The sequence below is a fragment of the Ursus arctos genome, unplaced genomic scaffold (genome assembly GCF_023065955.2).
Source record: "Ursus arctos isolate Adak ecotype North America unplaced genomic scaffold, UrsArc2.0 scaffold_13, whole genome shotgun sequence".
NCBI lineage: Eukaryota > Metazoa > Chordata > Mammalia > Carnivora > Ursidae > Ursus > Ursus arctos.
Window position 1 is genome coordinate 22,389,237 of NW_026622797.1, and position 25,615 is coordinate 22,414,851.

At 34.9% G+C, this 25,615-nt stretch overlaps 1 protein-coding gene across 5 annotated transcripts in view; it reads right to left on the minus strand.

Moving 5' to 3' along the window:
* ADGRG6 (adhesion G protein-coupled receptor G6) overlaps positions 1 to 25,615 on the minus strand; it is a 132,903-nt gene that overhangs the window by 38,591 nt on the left and 68,697 nt on the right. For 3 of the 5 annotated variants that reach the window (XM_026504915.4, XM_048225908.2, XM_057311008.1), the window contains exons 5-12: positions 19,353 to 19,421; positions 17,014 to 17,097; positions 11,228 to 11,313; positions 8,396 to 8,448; positions 7,383 to 7,445; positions 4,219 to 4,361; positions 1,481 to 1,592; positions 315 to 379 (exon numbers count right to left, since the gene is read on the minus strand). In XM_026504915.4, coding sequence (XP_026360700.2) covers positions 315 to 379; positions 1,481 to 1,592; positions 4,219 to 4,361; positions 7,383 to 7,445; positions 8,396 to 8,448; positions 11,228 to 11,313; positions 17,014 to 17,097; positions 19,353 to 19,421 — 675 coding nt within the window. The remainder of the gene's footprint in view (positions 1 to 314; positions 380 to 1,480; positions 1,593 to 4,218; positions 4,362 to 7,382; positions 7,446 to 8,395; positions 8,449 to 11,227; positions 11,314 to 17,013; positions 17,098 to 19,352; positions 19,422 to 25,615) is intronic. The other 2 variants (XM_026504916.4, XM_026504918.3) reach the window with 1 other exon arrangement.

The window sequence follows — 25,615 nt, forward strand, 5'->3', positions numbered from 1 at the left end:
CTCTCAAATAAATAATAAATAAAATCTTTAAAGAAAATAATACACAACTATAAAAGACTGACACAAATATCAATACATATGTTACATGTTCTCTAAAGTTGTCTATTTTTAATCTCTAACAGAATAAACAGGACAAAAAGTTAGAATCAGGAAAAACAGAATTTTCTACCTTAAGTGAAAAAAATCATTTGCTTAGCTTTTATTATTACAATGGTTATCATACAACAGAAGAATATATCTGAAGAGGACAAAACTATGAAGTATGAAGTCATTTCATTTTGCCTGTGAGAACTGAAGAAAAATTGCTCACTTACTCGAACAATTGGAGAGATCAGGAAGCCCCCAGTAGGCTACAGATGTGTTGGCAGGGTCCCGATTACTGGAACAAAACGAGATATTTCAAATATTTGGCATAAATGACATTTTAACTGACAAAACTGGTTAATAATAAGTTTGAGAATTTGCCTTGATATCTAGGTAAATTTCATTTGAAAATAAAATTGTAATACATTGAAATAAAACTCCCACTAAGAATTCTTATTAGAAAAAAATCAGGTGCCATGCATCCTGGAAACACATTACTAGAAATAATGTGTGTCCTAAGCTAGGATATATTCAGTTACTAAGGTTAAAGGCATATTCGGTAACATGGGACAAATAACTCTTTAAGAACTTTGATAAAATCTGACTTTGATTTCACATAACTCTGTAAAGTGGATTATAATCCACACCGTGTAGGTGAGGAAAAAGACTTAGAGAAGGCAAAGAATATTCCTAAGTCTCACAGCCAGGAAGAGGTACAGCCTTGTTTCAAACTAGGCTCAGTGACTCTCTAAAGCCCCTTCTTTCCTTCCTACCGAAAGTCAAATGGCAGGATGTGCAAAGTTTGGGCAGTTTCCATTTCTGACGCCCCCCCCTCCACCCCTGTGAGAAAATTCTAACTGGGGGTGAGGTGCAGGGTGAAGAACTGGTCTGACTTAGTATTCAGTGAATCCTCAGCAGTTGACCTGTCTCAGATTTCTGTAAAACACTTCAGAAAAATCTACACCCTACCCGTCTGCATTAGCAGCCTGCCCTAACCTGGATCCTGAATTTATTCCCTCTTTTTCTGCCTCTTTTCACTCCAACAATAACCATTCCCAATTGTTTAAAAGTTCTGGAATTTCAGATGCATGTTCCACAGCTGGGAGTTAGCACCGTTTACCCACATACTTTGCTCTAGAGTCACCTTGTGGTTTCCAGATTTCCCCATCTTTCTTTGGAGAACGCTAAATTAGCATGGTGCTTGGAGTAAAAAGGCTTTTCTGGGTAACCTACCTGCCTCTTTACCCTCTGTGAAGTGTGTGATTTAGGTGTTCACAGACTTTCCTGCCCTTCTTTCCAATCAATATACAATGCATGGGAACTATCCTGCAGCCTGTGTAACCCAGGAGGGTAGATAACGCGGAGCTTTACTGACAAGGTTCAATAAAAGCATTACCATGTCCGTGAAGCGTAAAAGCCCTGTTTCCCTGGACAGGGTAAGTTGTAGACAGAAGGTGGGATGAGTGGCCAATGAAAGCCTTTGGGATCCTCATCAGCAGGACATAAATCTATGTGAAAACAAGAGCCAGCATGGAAATGTTAATCTATTCTTTGACGTTAGCAGTGCAAGATGAGAGCAAAATGATGATGTTGGTACTTAGGTATTAATTTCATGTAATACTAAAAATACTAGTTTTTTATATCCAGAATTTGTAAACATTTGGAAATTAGGAACAATAAACATTTAGTACATTTCAGATACAAAAATTATTCAAATCAAAGTCACACACTTACGGGAGTATAATCATGAAACATATATCATTATTCTAATATAAATCATAGGCTGGTGAAATTGGTAAAATAAAGCTTTATTCAAAAAATAAACACTGCATACAATGATGATCCTGAAAAATTTAAAATGTAATATGATCTTTTTCCAAAGGGGAAAGGCTATAAAACAATGTATCACTCGTGTTGTCATTGAGTTGTAAGCGCATTTTATGGAAAACATTTCCAGCTGTTCTGAAAGTGTCTATTGCCTGGAAGCTTGCTGGGGGGATGGCAAGAAGAGACCTGTGAGCCAGCGTCACATGCCTTTCACACCGCCCTCATTCTCAAATCATCCCACCTGTTGTTGGAAAACTCTCTGGGCAAGTGTCATGACATCAATAATTCAGATTTTACAATTTTAAAAATATCCAAATAAAAGTAATATATTAACGACAATAAAATTATGTCATTTCAGGACTAAAAACCAGCAAGTTAAACCAGACTGTTGGGAACCGGTATGATAGTCACCAACTAAACATTTAAAGAAATTTCCCCTCTACATTCTAAGCCTTAATATCACCAGGGTTTGTTCTTAATATATATATTTTTTAGATTTTATTTATTTATTTGACAGAGAGAGAGAGAGAGAGAGACAGCAAGCAAGAGAGGGAACACAAGCAGGGAGAGTAGGAGAGGAAGAAACAGACTCCCAGAGGAGGAGCCTAATGCGGGGCTCGATCCCAGAACGCCAGGATCACCCCCTGAGCCGAAGGCAGACACTTAACGACTGAGCCACACAGGCGCCCCTGTTCTTAATATTTTCGATTGGTAGAAACTTTTCCTCATAGGCCCACTTCCAGAAAAACAAGAAAGCACAGAATTTAAATTAAGTCATGTAAATTATATGTCTAGGTATGCACAGAGTTTTCTGGGATTCCGCAGCCTCCTAGCACAGAGATGAAGCTGGCCGCCCCCCCCAGAGCATCCGTCACATACAGTGCCACCATTCATCAAGCTCCTCCTCATGGAGACTCATGTGTGAAAGGTAGCACGGGTACTCTCCCCAGCCTCAAGAAGCCCCATTTGTTAATAAGCAAGCACCTTCCCACAGAGGCTCAGAAACCCTTCATGATGATGACGTCCATAATGATGATTTGCATTCCGCCACCTCTATGAGTTCTCTGTAGTTGTGTAAGTGGACACGTTACATATGAGTAGTTTCTCATCGAAGCAGGGATGCCTGCTTCTTTATTACACTCGGATTCTGGCCTCAGGTGGAATCAGCCTCTTAGAAACTGAGGAATACTTGCTTCCCTCCCTTTAGCCTCCTGTGTGTGTATAAGGAGAAGTGTCAGTTTTCTTCTCTCTTGATCTCTATGAATGCGCTTAATCATAACGTAATCATATACCATTAGAATAATAGGTTCACTTTTTGTTGTCCACATTTGTGATCATTAATTTTTCTAAAATATTTCCATCTAATCTCATTCATTTATTTTTTCAAGTATTTAAGTGATAGGGAATGTGCTGGGTGCTCATAGGGGAGGTGGGAAGTGGGGTGTTAAAAAAAAAAAAAAAAAAGGTGTTCTCAAGCCAGAGGAGATTCCTGTTTAAAGAAAATATCCATAAGAACATAAGTAAATCCAGTCAAATATTATGGTCTTAACTAATTTGTACGGTGCTCTAAGTATCTGGAAAGCATGAAGTGGAGGCTCAAAGGCACTGACTCCTATTTATGTATGATGACATCATCCAGCACATCATAGGAAAGAGGCCTTTGGGTGGTCTTTAAAACAGTGATGTGATAAGCAGGTGGATGGTGGGAGTACAGAAGAGCAGGGGGGGCAAGACATAGAAAGGCATAAAGGAGGGCGGCGTGTCTGGGGAGGTGCACGCAGTACCACGTGTGTGGATGGAGCTCAGCATGTGAATGGCTGTCTAGGTAAGAAATGACTAAATCCTGGATAACTCCCAGATTTCTGGCCTATTCCTGTGAAGACAAGGCTAACATTAATGAGGACAGAAAGCATAAGAGAAGGAGATGTTTTCTAATAAGAAATTGCCTTTTCTAAGATTTACCTCTCATATGTCCACATAACACACTCTTTACTCCTGAAGCTGAAGCCAATTCTGGTCAAGGAGATCCTGGCACTTTGCTCATGTTCTTAGTTTTTCCAGAATATGTCCCCCAAATAAAGTCTAAACTCTCCTCTGCCTCTTTCATTCCCTTGACTCATAGGTGCTGATATCTTTATGCTAACCATGTCACCATGTGTTACTATGCCACCAACATGGTGAATCGCATCATCAGAAAAAATAGTTTTATATAAGCAAACAAGGCACAGAGGAAGAATATTGTTGTTGCTGCTTCAATTAAACCTGAATAGTTAGATAAAATACATATAAAAAATTAAAGGCACTTACCCAGTTGCTTCACACTCACTGCATATAGCCTCAAGCCCTCATCCAGGGACTCGTTATTTTTTAAGAGCTTCTGTTGAATGTCTTTTCCTTCTAAATTGGGATTGTTGGTAGCATTGTAAACTAGAAGGGCCCAAATCACCAACCTAGAAAAATGTTTCAGATATAAAATTGGTGGAATTGCTGACTGGTTGGTTGATTTTGGGGGGGGGGGAGGAACAGAACATTTGGCTATGGTAGTAAGAGGGATGACCATGAAGTGTTGAGACAGGAGAAATAGGCCAAGGAACTCAGAGACTCCTGTGGCTGCATAAATTGTAATGTTAAAAATATCTCAGTATGAATAGAATATCGCATGTGTAATTCTATCATATCATATCATTATCACCTCATTTCTTTTAGGAAATATTTTAAGTAATATTTATAGCATACAGGCAAGAAAGGGTCAAACCTGTACTTAATTCATCATTATTTCTTTGGAGCCAAAAATAAAGTGTTTTAGAAAAATTAAATTCCAACGAATCTGACTAAACTGATCATTTGACTTTAAAATTATTAAGGGTGTCATTGTTTAAAAATGTGTTACAATTTAAATACTTAAAATATACATGGTGATTGGCCTAGCATATTACAGAAGGAGTTTACAGGCTGTCTGACCTTGAGTGTCTTTAAAAAGAAAATATTTCTATGAGAAGCAGAGATGTATCCTAAAAGCCCCATCAAAACTTTTGGTTTTACATTTTGAAATAATATAATTATCTGTTCCACTGTAATCATAGCTATAGTCAACAGCAGAAATCAAAACATGCCAAAGTCAAGGTAGTAGCGCTGCTTTTGAAATAAGTATTGTCAGTAGAGAGCATGGCATCTTGTATTTATAAAATTATATAGGTATCAATAAAAATGAAATCGAATATTGATATATTTGTGATGCTAAAAGAAGAAAGACTAAATGAAATCTATGCTATTCAAGGTTAAGTGAAATTAAAGAAGAGCTCCATTTTCCCCCCTAAATATCTGTGTTAATTTCAAGGAGACAATGTGGAACTGTTCTCATAATTCAGTTCGAAAATCTATTTATCTCAAAAATGATCTACTCCCCACTGTTCACATATAAGTCATACTTCAGGTTGAGCGAGACATAGATGTAAATAGAATGGTGAACTGTGATAACTTAATAATTTTTTAAATGGCTTAGGAAAAGTATCCTCTGATTAAATTATTGTTGGAAGATAAGCTTTGCTACTCCAGTTACTGAGAACTTAGTGTTGGGAACATGACCTTTTACTTCTCTTGAATATTGAGAACATGATGAGTACAATGCATTGTGATAATACTGAATGCCCAAATTCAGCAATCCAAGAACGGCCATGCATTTTCACACGTCTTATCTCTGTATTTTCCTCTCTCATCCTGAAAACTGAAACTAGTTTATGGTTCCACAAAGTTCCATCAGTTGTTATCATCAATCACCCTTTATTTGAATAAACCCATCTCTGCGGCTTTGGTTTCCTGTCTGCCTAGGCAATAGAGGATGATAGCATTATCTGAGGTTATGGTCTATGTTAAGTGTTATGACCAAATTGAAAGAAAAAGTTTGGAAAAAAGTTTGTGTGTAAAACTAGTAGACTGTGGTTTTGAGAAAAACTATGAGGGACTGCAAAGGTTCATCAATGAGCATAAGAGCAGTAGAGAAAAGAAAGGGGAAAGACTGTAAGAATACATTTTAAAACAATTTTAAAATGATTGAACATTTTTAAACAATAGATTTTTTAAACAATTTCAAAAAAGTTTGAAACAAAGATTCATACCAAAGAAAAACTAAACATGTGGACTTTCCCATATACATGGTCTTGGTTCCCTCTCCTTATAATTTTTTGTGAAGTTACCTGTTGGTTTGACAGAAAACTGAGATTCCATTAAATTAAATGTTTTTCCAGCAAGAGTTTCTGAGGTACTGACATACACTAATGATGGCTGACTTTACTATACTGGGTAGTGGAAGAATCACAGGAAGTCCACTAAAAAGGGCATGCTGACTTCCTAAAGAGGATTCACGGTTGGTGACACCCTAAACTAGGGCTTCCTCAATTGTTAGACAAAGTGTCCAGCAAAGGGATCCAGATCTCTGAACCCTTTTTCAAAGCTCAACATGATCTAGCAGTACAGGTTGGAGAAAAAATCATTTGGCTAAATAGGAAAGTCCCATCACCATCAAGAATATAGTATTAAAATAATTATTCTGTTCTTCAGATCATAAAGGAAAAAGAACAATGAAGATAAAAACAAGTTTCCCTCATCAGATGGCTCAAACCAGTCTGTTGCACATATACCAAAATGAAAAGTTTCAATTATAACTTAAACACATCTGCTTTTCTAATATTAAACAGAAAAAGAAAAAAATAAGAAGAAACTCTCTGGTCAGCTCCAATACGAAATTCTATTTTTATCTTCTCCTAGTAAGAATATATCACCTGAAAAGAAGTATATTCCATTGTTATGGTTGTAAATCTGTAAAATCAATTCAGTCAACTGAAACTGAGCAAGACTTATGAACTTTAGCTTTTCGACTATTTTTTTTCCTCTTCTTTGGAAATGTAATCGACTACCTGAACACAACTAAATTTATTTCATTTAGGAATTTAAGTTGTTTTTAATTATACAGCACTCTGAACAGCTGGCCTCTACATGCCAACTGATTCTGTATCTGTTAAATTACCTATCTGCTTAAGTCATAGTCTTGATATAAATTTTAAAAGAGATTTCCAAAAATTAGCTATTATCCATATTAGTATAAGCTACTGTACATAACTACCTTACTTAAAGTTGTAACTATTTTTTTTTCTTTGACACTCTTTCCAAAATTTCAATTAAGAGGTAATGGGTTATAAATAAATGAAAAATACTAAAAATAGTAACTCATAGATTCTAAATGTTCTACTTCTGAATTATTTTACATTGGATGTACATTCTATCCTCTCTACTATTTGATGGTTTTAACTACAAGATAAAAAAAAAATTAGTGCACTAGTGCCAAAGATATAACTTAAAAGTGCTAGCTGATTAAAATGTCTCTCTCTTATCTCATTATTTTCATTTCTCTACCAGTCAAAACAGAGAGCTAGAGAAAGAATGTTACACTTTCTGTAAGACTTTGTCAGTGTTACCTTTGGTCATTCACAATGCTTCTCTTGACTTTAATCTTGTCCTCTCCCGTGCTCAGGTGAAAACTATAAATACAAATATATATATCCATTATCAACCACATCTGCCACATTATTCACAACAAAATTTAAGGAGGTAAAAGAAAGAGGCAAAATGAACATTCTATGCCAGTATTTCCAAATGTGTGTCCTGAGGTTCTAGTTCTTTTCATGTGCCCAAGACCGAATGGTTCCCATTGTCAAGTAAGATGGCAGCTGCGTGCTCTTGCTCTCTTTTCCAGATCCATGATGCATATTGGTTATACTAAATAATTGGATATATAGAAATCTGCTTCAGTTTGTTTAAGAACGTATGTCTTGAGCTAATTCAACATGTGATGCCTTTTTCTGTGTTAACTTATGACATCTCTTGTGTTCACAGCATATCTGCTTAGGGTTAACCAAATACACTTGAAAACTAATTTAAAACTGTGAAAAGAAGGTGCAGAGGCAGATATGTGGATGACACTATTCGATAGGCAGTTGAAATGTTCAAATAGGATAATAAAAGATATTTTTGAAAATCTAAGTGCAGACTGTAGATGTCTTATCTTGTAAAAAAAAAAAAAATCGGACTCCAAACTGGGGTGCTATCGATGGTTCACTGGGGTGTAAGATGAAACTAACAGAACTTCTATATATATTTATCTTCTTATAATTTGTGATATATTTATAACATATAACATATATTTATAACACACACATTTATTTAAAATCATAAATATATTTTGGGAATACATACTAATTTTTTTAAAAAGATTGGGATCCACGATCAAAAAAAAGTTAAAACCAATTTCTGCAGTATGGAAGATTTCTGTGCAAAAAATGACGTAGAGTTGTTTTAGAAAGACTATGAATATGGTGCATGTGTGTATGTGTGTACTGGTGTCGTGTGTGGGGTATAATAGGAGAGATGAAGAGTAGCATTAAATTAGACACTACTTTTTATTTTTCAAATTATTAATTCTGTCATTTACCTGATATTAACCACATAAACAGTGTAGTTCCAATTTTGGAAGGTTGAATTGAGCTGAAAAATACAATGGAAAGGGTGAGTCTGGTAATACTTTCTAAAAAATATCTGAATCTAGTTTCTTTCCTCCCAAAAGATAAGTTGTTATTGGAATAAGACCCTGGGAAAATCCCAGAGAGCCAGAGGACTGAGAGAAAGGTAAAGATAACAGTCACTGGATCATTATATGCCAAGAACTTTACAAAGGTTGTTTCTTCAATCTCACAACAACTAATGAGATACGTATCATCTGCTCCCCCACCCTTATAGAGGAAGACCCTGAGCTTCATGAAGAGGAAAGAGCACAATGTCCCCAACTAAGAAGTAACAGATCCCACATTGGAACCCAAGTCTCTTTGTCTGGAAACACTGTACTTTCTTCTTTAGCCCCTATTATAATGGTCCCACTCTAGTGATTCTTCAAATTAGCCATAACACTGAGTGCTGCACAAGAGGATAAGCACATAAACACCTTCCATATTCTTCATTCAACAAACACTGTGGTACAATAACACATGTTTTTTCTAGTAAGTATCACCTCATTAGGATATTAGTAAGAAAAATTACAAATTAACTATACAAACATTTAAAAAAAACAAAAGGAGTTCAACATTATTGGGAACTATGTTAATTATTATGTGGCTATTTAACAGTCTTATGGGTCTCACCACCAGACTTTTTAAAGAAGCAATGGACTATGGCTCTCTCAATATAAATAACAACCTTCCATGATGCATTGTCCAATACGATCACAAGTGGGATTTCTTTACAGATATGAAATCCTCCTACTTCCGTGTCACCTCCAAAGGGTTTTTTAGGTCTTATTTCATACACACAGTTAGCTTTCCTTGCAAGCATTCCTAAAATTGAATGTAAACCCTATGAAGTGCTCACAAAAAGTATTAAATTATTTTAAAATTATAAACAGCAATAATACAAATTAGGGACACCACTTATGTTTTCTCTAGTATCAAGCATCTGTTTTGGTATCTTGCACCTTAAATGAAAAGTGTCCAGTAAAGTTTAGCTTCAGATGAAAATGAAGCTACGTTGAAAGCTATGCATGTAATAATATAAATGTAAAATTATATGCTGCCTAAGGTACAGTCTCTCCAGTGAATGTTAATTTCCCAGATTAATAATATTAGTAGTGGCTTATTTGAGAATGAAAATTCAGAATTTTATCTCTTGAAATCATTCTGACTTAAAACAAAAAGAAGAATGTTTGAAAGTAAATGGGTTGCAAGAATAGGCTCTTTCTTTTTTTTTAATAATATTTTTTATTATATTCTGTTAGTCACCATACAGTACATCCCTAGTTTTTGATGTAAAGTTCCATGACTCATTATTTGCGTATTCTTTCTATAAAGCTGCTCTCCATTTGGAAATGAAACATATCACCCAGTGTTTGAATTAGTTACTGACTTCAATGTGTCAATCCAAAAAGTTAACAGCAGCATTTTTCGTTGACTTCTATTAGAGAATGTTGCTCTTCCCCTCAATTTTACAATAGAACTGTTATTTACATACTATTGTTTCCTGTGGTCAACTTGTTTTAAAGTGTATTGAAAATAGTACTTTTCTTACTCTAGACCCTTCAAGACTGTATTGTTATATTAAATAATTCTCCAAAGATGACAGATAGATAGACAGATAGTCACCACTACCTCTCAATGTATGATTTAACTTTGTTTTGCTACCAAGGGCATGTTTACTTGACATCTTCTGCATAAGAAAACCCATCTTTCTCAAAATGTATACTAGAGTGACTTTATTCAGTGTTTGAACTATAATAGTTTTATATATAAAAAGCAGTACAAAGTCCCACAGTATGATATAGACAGAAAATAAAACAGAAAAAAATAGAAACCTATGTAAAATGAAATTTTTGTTATGGAGACAAAAACAAAAACAAAAACCCATAGGTGGTATCTGTAAGGACAAGAAAATAAAATGCTGACGTTCTTTTTCTTTAAACAGGAAATCAAAAAAAGTTTCATTAACAGAATACTGATTAAATAAATTAGTATACCCTAAATCTCCATCAGTAGAAGACTTGCTAAATTAATGACCAGATAGCCACGTAATGGAATACTATGCATTATTTTAAAAAAGAAAGAAAGAAAGAAAGAAAGAAAGAAAGAAAGAAAGAAAGAAAGAGAAGGTCTCTGCATACTTATGATGTAAATCTGGCAATAACAAAAAAAAGTACAATGTAGAATTGTATGCAAAATATGTTTTTAGTGTAAAAAGGAGGAAAAAGCAGATTCTATAGTCTTACTCTCTTTCATATGCACAAAGAAATTCAGGGGGAAAAAACCCAATGATTTCTAAGCAGATGCGTTGGTCTCCAAGGAGATGAGCTACAGCGATGGGCAGAATATTTTCATGATATACTTTGTTATGCTTTTTGGTTTATGAATCAAACATTCAAACAATTAAATAAAAATATATAATCTATCTTTCAAAGCTCTGTTGAAAATGTAGGGATGTAATAGTAAATAAAGATACCTATGAAAATATATTTCTATTTGTGTGGTACTTTTCTTCCTTAGACATTAATCGTCTATTAGGCTTACCCTTGATTCAAACGCACCTTCCTTTCTAGGCATCAACATACACCTCACTTGCGCGTCTATTCGTAATGTATATAAGGAACAGTGTAACAGTGTCTATGTTTCAGTGTGATCTGTGGAGTCAGGACCCCAGACAGTAGAGTTCTTTCCAGATTTCCAGAGGTTAAAAGTTTCAAACTTTTCTTTCTTTCAAAAAGAGGAAACTGGACAAGTTCACTTACCCATTCTGCTACCTTGCTCTGTACTTTAACCTCAGGGTGACGAAGGATATTTTGAATCACTATGGAAATTCTATAGACAATTCCATCTGTCCATTGGAAATAGGATTTGGTCCGTTAATTATATTTTACAGACATATAATTATCAATTCAAATTTATAATCACACAATTTCACACAATTTAAAAGAAATGCTTTCTGTGGGATATACAGGTTTTCCAGTTATGGAATGAATCAGTCACAATAATAAAAGGTACAGTACAGAGAATATAGTCAATGGCATTGTAACAGCATTTGTATCATGAGATGGTAGCTATACTTGTGAGCACAGCATAACACACACTTGTCAAGTCACTATGTTGTACACCATAACATGGTGTGTCACCTACACTTCAATTAAAAAAAAAAACCTAAAAAAATTAATAAAACACCTTCCACATAGTCACAGAAAATTTGAGATATTTTGGCTTTATGTTCATTGACATTTATAATTCTTAGAAAGAGTTTTCAATTATTTATTCTTATAAATAATTCATTGCTCCTCAATTATTGCCCACATATTTCTTTAATTCTATAGATTTTGGATATAGAATTCCCAAATTTTTTCATGACCTTTTCATGTACAAGTTGATCTCTTATAACAAGAAATTATCATTTTTTTGTTCATTATAAAGAATGACAGAGTTTAGGGTATGAAAACTTGAGTGGAATGATGGACAGAAGTTAACCTGAAAAAGAACAGGCATATACATATTTGGTGCCCTCGGCCCCGTATTCTTCCTTTTCTCTTTCCCCTCCCCAATGTAGCATTTACTCCTATGGAGTCATTTACCAGATTTTTCATCAAAATTCCATAAATATAGTCACTTGTATCAAAGTAAAGGGGGAAAAGAAAGCATATTTACAGATAGAATTTTAACTGGACGAAGTTGCTTTAAAAAGAAACTCTTTTGGGAGAAGAAGGTTCTGCTTTTTTCTTTTTGGGACAGTCTTTAAAGTAGCCTGATATATGTATATCATAAATGCAGTTTGAAGTCACCAGCCAGGGTTTGCTAAATCTCTCTAGGTGTATGTTATAGGGTACCTTACTATAAGTAGCTAATAAGAAAAATATCATTTTAAAATATCATAGGCTATACAGAGAAAGAAAATTGAATCTCCATTATTGTCAGTCATCTTTCTTCATGCTTACATTTTGGTGTAGTTTAAGTAACAGTATACACAGAAAATGTAGAAATATATGATTAAAGTGATGTTGGGGAATAGATTTAATAAAAAAGTTGGGAAGTCAGTAGAAAAAATATAAAACTCTGCCCCTGGAAACTCCCATATCTACCAAAATGCAAATTCCAGTCCCACTATTAAAGGAATGCTTTTCCAGTATGGGGTCAGAATCTCATGCTAAAAATTTTGCCACCCCCAGATGTAACAATATAAATACATAAAATTGGTACAAGTCCGAGGACAAGTGGGTTTAACTTATGCAGATTAGGTTATTTAGCTTCTAAATCTCTTCAGGTATTTTAATGATGTTGATTTCATGCTCCTCTAAAAATATTCTGAATTTAAAATATTTAGAGGAATATATTCAAACCAAATGATATAAATTCAGATTTTTAAAAAACCTTTTCACACTGTGTATGTCATCACATCAAATCACGGACATTCTGAACAACTGAGGAGAAATTCAAATTGCAGAGGTCCAAGGGTTATTCCAGGATCCTAAGGGTATCCTGGGTATGCTCCCTGGTGCCCGCAGAGCCGCTGAAAAGCCACCACTAGATGGAGACCTAAAGCATGTGTTTAAGAGTAGGGTTCTTTCCCTCTCAGGAAAACATTGCAAAATACTAAAATTCATTATTTTTTTTTAATCACTGACATTTCTGAAATGTTTTGGAAACATTTAAGATATTCTTCTTTAAATTTTAAATGTTTCCTGCCTCATTTTTTCAATCTGCTGTTATCTATAAATGAGAAGGGCATCCACATCAGAGACAGCCCAATTCAACCTATAAATACAGCACTCTCCCTAGAGTTATATTGCTGATAGCAAATAAAATATGTGAGCACAGAGAACAACGTAACCTCCTATGTTACTGATTCTCTTGTGCTATAGATCATTTTCAAGTAGTCTCTCTTCAGAAGCCTTAGAATGAGGTATTTATATACTCAGTGGAGGCTACTTGCTATACTTGTTTAAAATTTGTGAATAATGCAGCCAACAAGTCAACATGAGCGATGTCCAGGAGTGAGCTGTCAAAGCAAGAGAAAATGTCCTCCAAAGAGTTGGTGGGAGGGGTCTGGGATTGCTGCAAAAATACATTGGCTTAAGTACTGGTGCTACAGAAAATGCACAATTATGACATACTGATTCAGGCTTTGCCAGGCCATCCCAGCAGTCAAGGGGTTTTCTCAGATGTAACAACTCGCACAGTGTCTCAATAGAAAAGCCAATCACACGTTCTCATATTTTCCAGAGACTTCAAAAGCTATTGTCCTAATAATGACATCCAAGCCAGAAGAATTTATGACAGACATTTCTGGAGGTGGGGTGGGGGGAAGAAGTATTAAAGAGTATACCCGTTTTTCAATTAGAGGACTCTTTCAGTCAAGGAGAACCTCAAAGTGGAAATCAGTGCTTGCCAGTACAGACGTGGTATCAAAACAGTATATTCCTGTCAATAAGTCTTTCTCCAATTAATCATTTTTTTGGTCCTTCTTAACACTCTTTTCAGGGGTTCTTAGGAGACATAGAAATGATATTATGTATTTATTCTATATTCAAGAGTATGAAATATAGGTTTGCAAAAGGTAGATTTTAAAATATTTGTTTGAAAAGAGAGATGTTAAAATATAAACCAAATGTTATTTTAGAGTTAAAATGATTTCCTTGAACTGGTGATGAGGCAATCACAACATGACAGTCACATTTGTAATATAACTGGAGTTCTCCTTATCCTATACACACAATTTCTTTAGATAACTGGCATATAAAGCTAGATTGATTGTCCAATCTATACACATATCCAGAGACTAATTGTTTTTGAGTAGTTAAACGTATGTTACGAATCTGGAAGCAGTGATACCATTAATACCTGTAAGTTGTGTGTTTAGAATAATAATGACTGAGTTAGTTCCTTACTTGGGTTACTTGTGTTGACCCCACAAGATTTAATACTCAGTAGCACTGGAGTGATGCTTCAAGCACAGAAGAGACGGTTTGGTATGCAAATAATAATTTGCCCAAGAGCTCTCCTTCAGAATGTAATGTAAGAGGCGCAAAAGTTATTCGTGGGAATACCTAGATTATCCATTACATACTGAAATATCGGTTTATGAAAAGTAACTTAAAGATATGATTTTCCTACTGCACAATCCGAGGTATCAGATAAAAGTCCCATTGAAGATAACAAAAAGAACTTTACATAGAGAAATACGAACACTTCATAAAGTTTAGGAAAACAAATGTCATTGATACATTGAAGAAATATGTCTGATTATCAAACAATCTCAACCCCTGCCCCTCCCCCACACCAGCATATTGTCATTGATGGACCCGGCAAAACTCTTCGATAATCCAGAATTTAAAGGACTGGATAAGTTAAATGACAAATTTGATAGTTGCGCCTATCTTTCTTACAGTGCATAAAACAGGATTCTCTAATATATCAGATCAGAAGCCTGAAAATGTTTACTATGTTAGTTTCCCAAGGAATAAGAAAAGTGTATCTGAAATTGCTGACAGTATGTAAATGATTTAGAAAGTCCGGGACATGATGTTAAATCCCATTTATTCACAAGGTGAACAAGTAATTCTCTTTCCAGTTATTTTTAATTTGACTACATCAAAGAAAAAATATTAATTAGATTATAGTCTGTCTCTAACACTTTGTTACTCTCCCTTTTTAAAAAGATAATGAAGGCTTCAGGCATAGGGATATGAGAAAGTAATAGGATACAGGGAAAATTCGATAACTAAGTTTTCATTACATTTATTCTCGCTTTCATTTCTATTTTACAATAAACAGTACTGACTTTACAAAAGCGATATCGATTTGCCCATATAAATGCAAATGTGTAAGTAAAAATGGGAGTCAATTTAGAAAAAAACTATTAAGTCAATAGTCTAGGTGGTTCAAGGATGTGGTAAAAAGTGTTCTGATAGTACACAGATTTGAATACATAATTTTGAGAATATTTCTACCACGTGATGACTGCTGAGTATTTTTAAATGCTAAGATTACATTTTTATCAAGAATCATCTAAATTGTTTTTTTCTTTAATGTAGTCAAGTCACACCATTTTAACTGATTCTATCATTCGCTTGCTTTGTTGAATCTCCAGTGAAGGTTATGACGCAGAGAGATATGGCTGAACAAGGCTCTCTTCGAGAATGTCAGAAATGACATGATTGAGTGAATACAGTTCCACTCCACCAAGTCAAGGACTCTGAAGCATCCTATAAACGTTCTTGGGCAGTAGAGGATGTGCCAGTCCTGGAGGGAGAATGCCACAGAGGCTCTTTGTATGTTCATACAAAGAGTGAAATACTTAGTTAGAATTATAATATTCCCATCTACTGGCTGGCGTCCATGTGAAATATGCACTGGGAACGTCAGCTGCTGCTGCTTTCCTGGGGGTTGCTGGAATGTTCACCCCATCATAAATCTCCTTGGTGTAACTACCAGAATAACCATAAACACTTCCCTGAATCGATGTCTTTATAACCCCAGTGAAATTTATATCTATGTTTCATGTAAAATATTCCATACTTCCAATTTAAATGTCCTCACAGAGGAAGTTGGTGTAACCCGTGAAGCCAAAGAAAAAAATGAACTATGTGGGTTTCTTTTCTCTGGGTTTTGGTGCCTGGTGATATATTACAGATGTTTTGGCCTCACAAGTTAAATGATTGGGGTTGAAAAAATTCCTTTGTTTCTAGTAGCTCATATTTAAGAATGTTACTGTATGCGAGGCAACGGCGTGGTCACCTGATTGGAATTTCTCTTTTCTAGAAGAGACTTAAATCGTTTACTCTGAATTACCAAGAGGCTATGTATGTAGTCCGTATAGGTGGCAGACTAAATAACTCACATTATCTGGCATTTTCTCTCCTCATCTGTATCTTATATAACTGCCCTATTTACAAATTACAAATAATATAAATAGAAAAGTATATACGGAAAAAGAGGCAAGAAGTATTGCCGCTTAAATTGAAATTTTGTCAGCTGAAAATTGACTTAGTTGATATGCAATCACATTCTAACCATTATTCTTCCAACAAATAAAAACAGAGAGCAAAGTATTACCATATAAATTGATCTAAATGACATGAACGCTTAAACATAAATAAAGTTGGCTTCAGTGAGAAATTACATTCCTAGCATAATTTAGTTTTTTTGAAATTATAAAATTCTTTAAGAAACTAAACTAGTTTCCTGAAAAGAAGAATCTGACAAGATACCATGAATATGTTTTTTAGATATCTGGTAGAAAGCAAATTAATTCCTTTGCATTAAATGCTTTTCTCTAAAAGCTTCCTTTGAAAGCAGTTTTTGCAAAAGTGTACAAGAGTAGTACTGGAAATGTACTCAGACCACCGGTCATTGGAATAAGGAACTCAAGGGAGTCAAGTGGTATTTATTTATCTTATTAATCTTCACAAATGTGCAAATGTACCGATTAAGTCCAATAACAGAGATTCTGTTTGAACATTAGATATCCCGTTCTTAGAATACAATTTTTATCACATCAGACATACCACAAATATAAAAGGTAATGATTTCTTACCATTCCTTTGTTTATCGATTCTATTAGTAACAGGCATGTTAGTGGTGACAGTGGGTGGTGTAGTACTAGGAGAGTCTACAGTAGCTGGTAATAAAGATGAGAAAGATGTAATTTTGCAAGGAGCACATGACAGTTAATATGGATGAGCAATCTATAATTAATGCTATATAGAGGAGGCATAGAAACCACTTCTTGCTACTAAATACAACAGACTCTAAGGTTACAATGCATAAAATGAAGCAATGCTGCCTATGGCACATTAAGAATCACGTCCTGTGTCCTTTGGTGTCATACTGCACAAGAGTTTGGAGCTGAGACCAAGGAACAGGAGGAAGACCATGTAGATTCTGGACCGAGGTCTGTCAGTAACAGGCTGATGATCACATAGTGAATTACTAAATCTTTCTAGAATGCAATTTCCTAAGTTTGCAAAAAGAAAAGGTTAGAGAAGACTGTCTGTATTATACCTATCAGTTTGAAAAATCATCTAAACTAAGTTAGTCTTCCAATGAGGCCAGAGAAGTAAAGTCTCAGAGGAAAATGTATTTCTCCTTGAGAAGATAAATGTAAAGAAAAACAAAAGAGAATGAAATGTATAGACTATGCAGAATATAAATGTATAGTATCATTTATAGATCCCAATAACTCTACTAAATGTTGATGGATAAAATGGATTTCGTAAGGACAAGCCTTACAGGGGAGACATTCTCATAGCTATGCTTCTTATACTATTAAAACTTTCAAAGATTTCGAATACATAACTTTCTATATACTCTCTCTACATATAACTACATATAACTTTCTATAACTTTCAAATCTATAACTTTCTAAGGGATTCTGGAAGAGCTGTATAGGTAGTAAAATAACACACAATTCCCCTTTAGTTTATCTTAGGAGTATGTTCGTATTAGATGTACATTCATATGTACAATGACTATTTGTCATATATCTCAATTTTAAAAATATTACCTAAATTTAAGACGCTTACATGATTATGCATTAAGTGATCATGATTATTATTACCTTCTGAAAGTGAAATTCTTTGATTCAAAATATATATCTTTAATTAAAATAATTCTCCATTCCAAAGTAATATATAATTCTTAAAAATGAGGATTCTTTTTGAAGTTTGTATTTTTTAAAATCATGAACAATAAATTATATTTATCTTAGTGTAAAATACATCAATGAATTTAAAAACGCTTTTTGGCCATTTAGGACATGGCAGGGGGCGGGGGGAGAGGGGAGATGCCAGGCATCCACTCTTTGACTCAAGGAATCAGTACTATAGGTATCTCAGATTAAAAGAAAAAAACAGTTTAAAAAACCCTTCAGATCTTGAACTAAGCAAAATTAAGGTTTCTATTTCATTTAACTATTTTAAGACTACAGTGAGTGTGTGGAAATTATGTAATGACTTTATTTTCATAAATCATTCATCAGTAATAATAACAAAAAATACTGCCTCAGAAAAGAAGCAAACAGAATACTGAATTACATCTCTTCTCCCTGACTACTCCCACACTGGAACCACAGAAGAGAGCTTAGGTTTCTGTCTACTTTCAGGATATGATCCTCTTAATAAGAGATTCAGCTTTTTCAAAAGGCATTGTCATGATTCTTAATGTGGTACATAGAACGTGTTACTTCATAAGGAAATATTCAATAGAATAAATGGATGAAAATGGGTCATAAGTAATTAGGAGGAGCAATGATAAAATTAAAGCAAAATACTTATTATTTTAAAACTTATGTGACTTTAATTATATATTATTAGCATGCAACTATTTAGTACATAATATATAATTGGAGTACCGGCCATAATACAGTCATTGTGCATTATAATGATACAATTACATTAAGATTAGTTTAACATAACTAATTTTATCTTAATATTTAAGTTATATTGTACACCATAAATTGCCTTATGGTCTTGTCTCAAGGTTAACTGAATATTTAACTTAATTTTCCCCTTGTTTTTTACACACGAATACTTTTTTGAAAATATTGCATGACTATATTTACACAGGACGTTGGCAATACTCTTGAGAATAAGAAGAGGGAAAAATGAAATAAATCCTTGTTTAATAGCATATAATCATTCACATTTAAAAACCCAGTGCTTTATGGCAATATGGTCGTCCAGTGTGTGAATGCATTCTTTCTCCACAGTGTACATACTGTGCACCCACACAGCTAAAACACATCCAGAAATTCTTCTGTTTTGCTGGTTTCTGGCTTCTCAAGTGAAAATTAAGATAATATCTACATAATTACAACCACATTATCCAAAATAGCAAGTAGGAAACAGACTCCAGAGGACGATGTTGGCTCCCTACCTTGGCAGAGGGTCCCCAAATCCGCACAGTTGGCTAGTTCTGCTGCCGGGAGTGGGATCAGGTAGGAACCTTGATCAACACAGAGGGATTATACAAGTTTGATTTATGGTTTAATGACATCCAAGAAAACCAAACAACCCATGAATCTTAGGGATGGTATAATGGGAGCAGCTCTAGAAGAGTCCATCAATAATACTCCAACATCAAGGAAGTCTCTTAAGGTCTTTGTGTCTTCATTTCCACAAGTGTAAAATCAAGTTATTGAAATTTCCCTCAAAATCTTCAACGCAATTTATTGGCTATCCACACATGAAAGGAAAGAAGTGCTACTGCCCATTAGAGCTTGTGTAAAAAGTCCAGGGCCTTTTCACAGAATGAATTATGAAGCTCTGGTAGAAATTCATATAAATAAAGTAATATAAACATCAAAGGTAAATTCCAAAAGTGAACTCGCATATTATTAATATTCATAAAATGCATATTTGGGGTTCACAGGCACCAGCATATGCCATTTGCAATTCCAGAAATATGTTTCTGTGACTTCAAGTTGGTCTCTGTGTCTTTTTATTTCAAGTTTTTTTTTTACTGACTCATCCTCAGTAAGAAACAAGCTTAGAGCTGGCTTTCTAGTAGGAGTAATGGATTTTCTCTGTTACACTAAGTCTCCCTGACAGTTAACAGACTTTTACCAAGAGGCTGAGACCGGGGAAGATGGACTAAAATTATCACAAAGCACCTGCACTACGTATAAAGACAGAAGACTACGTACAAATATTTACATACGCATACACATACACATATACAAATATATATATTTAATTTTAAAAGGACATTTCTATAATGATTCCATTCTAATATTTAAACATTTTCCAAACTGTCCTGTGGGAACAGTACAAGAAGGTACGTGATCTAACAAAAGATGTCTAATTAGGTAATTGATGTGCATAAGCAGAAAGCATCACAACAGTTTAACAGCATCTTGTGAATCATGAATTCTTCATTCTCAGCTGCCTCAGGCACCTAGCCCAAGGAAGGAATGTTACTTCAGAAAAACCCAACTCTACAGGCAGGTCTGTGAAGTTAACTGGCAAGAAGCTCTCATCACAGACATTTACATGTTCATTCAATAAAAATATAATCACTGTTTAGTGTGTGAAGCACACAGGCTAGAATTATGCTCTAAGACAATGCCACTGCTCTCACAGAGGCATGAATGGGAGATAGAGTCACAGTTCTCTGAATGCTTTAAGTCCTCAGTGGCTCAAAGGACGGCATGACTAGCAGCTTGGTGAGAAGGGGGCAAAGACAATCCATTACAAAGGATACCTGTGAGTAATATCAGGGGTCACTATAGCAATGTGGGGACAAGAGACTAGAGATAAATATTCCTAGCAAACAGAATTACTGACATACATACCAAGATGGCAGTGAAAAGTTCTGGGAACCTGGGTGACATGGCATTACTGGAGTAAAGTACAGGAACGGTCGGATATATGGGTAATGGATACTACTGGAGGGCCTTATAGAATGTTGGCACCATGAATGGTGGGACTCTGTCTTCCTGCCATATCCCACACCCATAGTAGGTGGGTACTCAATCTTTACCGAATAAATTTCTGGATGCATCATGAATGACTGATAATCTTCTGAACTGTCTTAGAGGAAAGGGAAAATATGAAAGGAAACTAAGTGAGAAAATTAAATTTAAATTTGAAACCACTTTTGAGGCTCCATGGCCAACTAAAAGGGAATACACAATAAGAATAAATAACAGTATTAATTCAGGCTTGATGTTTTGAGTACAATGAGGATGGTAAGAAAGAGATGGATACAAGACATCCAAAAATAGAATGTACAATATTTAGTAACTAATTGGGGAAGAGAAAAAAAAGGGAGGACTAGGGGATATATTTCTGGTCTCCAGCTTGAGAAACTGGTACATAATGATGTCATAAAAGGAAAGAGGAAATACTAAAAGAACTGCAAACTTAGGTGGGGTGGGATGAATAAATCCAGTAATGGGAACTGAGGTGCCTATGTGACATCTGGATACACCGGCAGGTATACAGGTTTTTGTAAGAGGTCTGGCCAAGAAACAATGCCAGAGAATCTATAGATGTGTCTGGGATCACTCAAGCTAGAATGGAGATTTAATGTAATCATAGATATTCCTATACTTAAATATCATATTTTTTTAAGAGCTCTAAATATGAGAACTAAAAATAGTTCTTATGGAAAGTGGTTTTATAGAATTTAAGTGAAGAAATTTCACAGAAGGTGTGGCCATATCAAGTATACTAGAAAGGTCGAGAATGGTCAAAACCAAGAAGGCCTTTAACTTTGCATTGCAATTTTGGTGGTAACTGTACAGGAATCAGTTTCAATAGTGTGGAAATGCTGAACTCGTGACCACCTTTTGAGAAGTGAATGCAAAAAGAGGAAGCCTGGCTATGAAAGAAAGCAGAGATAGGGAGGGTGAATTTGAAAGACCGAAAACTTAGACAAGTGTACTATGGAAAAAGGGCATCTGAGGAGGCAGAATTTGAGGCTTGCCTGGTCAGGACTGAGGTAGAATTTTACTGTCGATGTTTTCTGTCCACTCTTCTTTCTCATCACACTTAACTTATGCCTCCTTTTTGCAGAACCTTACTTCTCTGTGAGGTACTTATATTTTAATGAGGAACTTCTGAAAACTAAAAAGGCTTCAAAACTCAAAATGAGGAAATGTCAGCCACCACAACATGAGAGAGAGAAAGAAAGAGAGAGAGCGACACTCTTGGATGGAGTTCCTGTGCTTCTCAAATTACACACAATGTTGGCAGTCAAAGGTTCCTTAGGCCACTTCTGGTACTGATACAATATCTCTGGAAGACAGAGAGAGATAAGGAGATGGTGTGGGAAAGAAGTTTCTAGACTAACTACACTTCCAGTGCAGTACATTAAGGGGCTTAGAAGTGGAAATGAGGACAGAATCAGAAGAATTATGATTCAGAGCAAGATATTTAACAATTTTTTTTAACATTCCTCAGTTTCAATGTATGGTAACAAGTATAAATTCCAATATGTGACACCCTTGTCACAAGAAATTGTTAACACTTCTCAATATTTAAATTATCGGTTGCTCCTTTTTAGGTACTTATGGTTTAGCAAATTGATACTGCATTATAAATACTCAATAAACACTGTTTTATGATGATTCCCTATAACAACAGAAATTAAATCTGAGGACTACATGCTGCCAAGTATAAGTGACAAATTTATCTTTTTTTTAAAGATTTTATTATTTGTTTATTCTTTAGAGAGAGAGAGACAGTAGGGGGAGGAGCAGAGGGAGAGGAAGGGGCAGACTGTGCACTGAGTGTGGAGCCTGACGTGGGGCTCAATCACACAACTGAGATCGGACCTGAGCTGAAACCAAGAGTACACGGTTAACTGACAGAGCCACCCAGGTGCCCTGCATGTGACAAATTTAATTAGCAGGAAATTATATTGATAAATGAAAGCTTGTATTACAAATATACCAAATTACACACATACATAATATATAAAAAGCATACAACAAACTTTTTATTTCCACCCAGTTCTATTTTCAGCATATCTGCATAAAAAGTCGTTCTTGGAATTTTCTTAGGTGGACATATTTATGAACCAGTTAAGGAAGAAGAGACAATTTTCTTTCCTAGATCATGATATAATTATTATCAAGGAATTATATTCGGAATGTGACCTATGTGTGTTCACTGACGTTTGTGGGTACCACAAAGGTTTTAAAGGTATTTACTTAATATTAACTGCAAAATTTAGAGCAAATTTCCTTGAAAAATGTAATCACCGAAAATGAACAGGTGACGAAAAGCTGCAAAGCGGTTAATCTTTCTTCTCTACCTGTTGTCCTTCCAAAATCTTGCCACTGAAAGGAGTCACTATTTACACAGGTTGTGGTAAAAAAAGACTTATGTGTAGCCAAGAACTCGTCTTACATTCAACATAGTGATAATCCAAATAATAGGTCAATCCTCACAGAGTTGCAATAATGAGAAAAAAACAATTGCTTTCAATTCCCTCTTTGCGGTTATTATTAAATTGAATTTTATAATTTTTCATAAATATATTTAAAATAACATTATTTCTGGAAGCCGTTTATGCTCATAAAGAGTTTGGGGCATCTTCAAAGAATAAAGTCCTCTGTAAAGATAAAGTCCTTTGTAATTTTATCTTGATTCTATTATTTAAAAAATAATTCAGTTATCTAAAAATGCTACACTCAATCATTTTTTTAGGATGAAAGGAAGGAGCCAACAGTGAGTCACAATTTTATGGCTGTGAAGGAAAGAACTGTAACAATTGAAAATGAAAGGGTAGAAATCCAAGAGTTGATGAAGCCTTGATAATTAAACACAAAAGTTTGGAAGTGAAAACAAAAGTCAGTCTGAATCCAAAAATTTCTAGAAAAGAATAACAAAAAAGCTGGGTACTTATGAATTGTGTCTTATCTCTACATCCACAAGTCGTTAATAAATGGAAGTGCTTAATAAATGCTTGTTAAATAAATGTAGTTTGTTTGAACTTAGACCATTCATTGGGTTATACTGTACCACTCCTCAGGAAAGAGCAGTCATCAGGAAAATAAATAAAACTGGTATAGAAGGCACTGTTTGTTCTTTGGGAAAATTGATGGACACTAGCCAGTATCTAAACTTGAATCATAACAGGCAAATACTTGCAGTTATAATTAAAAAAGAGTCCACTCACTAGGAAAACTATCTATGGAGGTCATAAAACTGTATATGTTTAATAAAATTGTATAAAAAATGTTTACTCAAATAAAATTGTAAAATAAAAATTCTAGGAAAAAGAATGATGCCATAAAATGAAAAAGAATTACTGCTAAATAAAGTATTTCTTTCTGAAAAAGACTGACAAGATTAACTGTGTTAAAAAAAAAAAAACCTGCTGAAAATTTCTCAATTAAGGTATATTCCCCAACTAGGCTTAGAATAGTGTCAGAAAACAAAAAAGTCTAACCCTGAAATTGTTGAAACATTAATTAATAATATGTTGATTTTAAAGGCTAGGATATTTACTATTTGAAGCAAATGACAGGATGTTTTGAAGTTAGATATAATCAGTTCTGTTTTACCATCTTATTTTCATATTAGAATTTACTCAGCAACAGACCTTTGGAAAATCTATTCATTCTTCCACCACAAGTTGAATCTGGAATTAAAGGTCATATTTAACAGACATTGTCAGTCCAATGGAATGTTAGGAATGAAATTCTATTTTCCCATTGGTTACTGTACTGATCATTAGTTTTTGCACATTACTGTTACCATAAACAGCAAGCCAAAATGTTCCAGAAAACAAGAAAGGTTAAAATGTTAATAGAGCAAACTTTTTTCATTTGTTGAAGTCCTGCTTAGCTAACAAGCTTAGCTATCATCTCTCCTACAGGTATTTCCTGCCAGTTAATAAATGACTTGGGTTCTTCAACTCCCAAAGCTGATGACTGAACGTCAGGAAACTAACTCCCCCTCCCGTGATGACTCCTGAAACACAGCCCAGGATATCTGAATCCACGGAATGGGGTGTTTCCCGTCATCGTGGAATGTCAAGAAGACCACTGTGAAAATTAAAGGAATTCAAGCACACTGAGTCTGTAACGTGTGCTACTCTTTCAATGAAATCATTTTGAAAACGTACAGATGACTACGTTACACAAGCATGTGTTTGATGCATCCCAGTAATCTTAAGCCTTGGGAAAGGAGTGTTAAAGACAGTGTTAAAATGTGAGTACACCCAGATATAAATCCTGGGGAAGGAGGACAGGAGATGCCCACCAACTGCCTTGGCCACTTATTTTTTTTTTAATTTATTTTTTTAATTTTCAGTTTCTTGCCCTATATTAAGGGAAGGGACTGGCCTAAGTTGGGATTCCCAAATAGAAATGCCTCCTGGAGCCAGAAGGCCACTTAAAGGTGAAAGGGGGCTGGTGTAAGAAGAATGCAGACAGTGGTGAGGGCTGAGGAGAATGCCCGTCCCTTTGTAAGGAGCGGACACCACCTAGCTCCAGTTGTGCTGGCCTGGCAGTAAGACTAGCCTAGGCTTTGTCTTGTCTGCCAGAAAATCCAAGAATTTATTTTCATTTGAAATCTAATTCTTTTAATGTTGGAAATAAATCACCGTTTAAAAGCATTGTGTGGAACCAAGATAAATAAATGAGAACAACTAAATGTTGCCACCATCATGGATGTCCGAGGGCT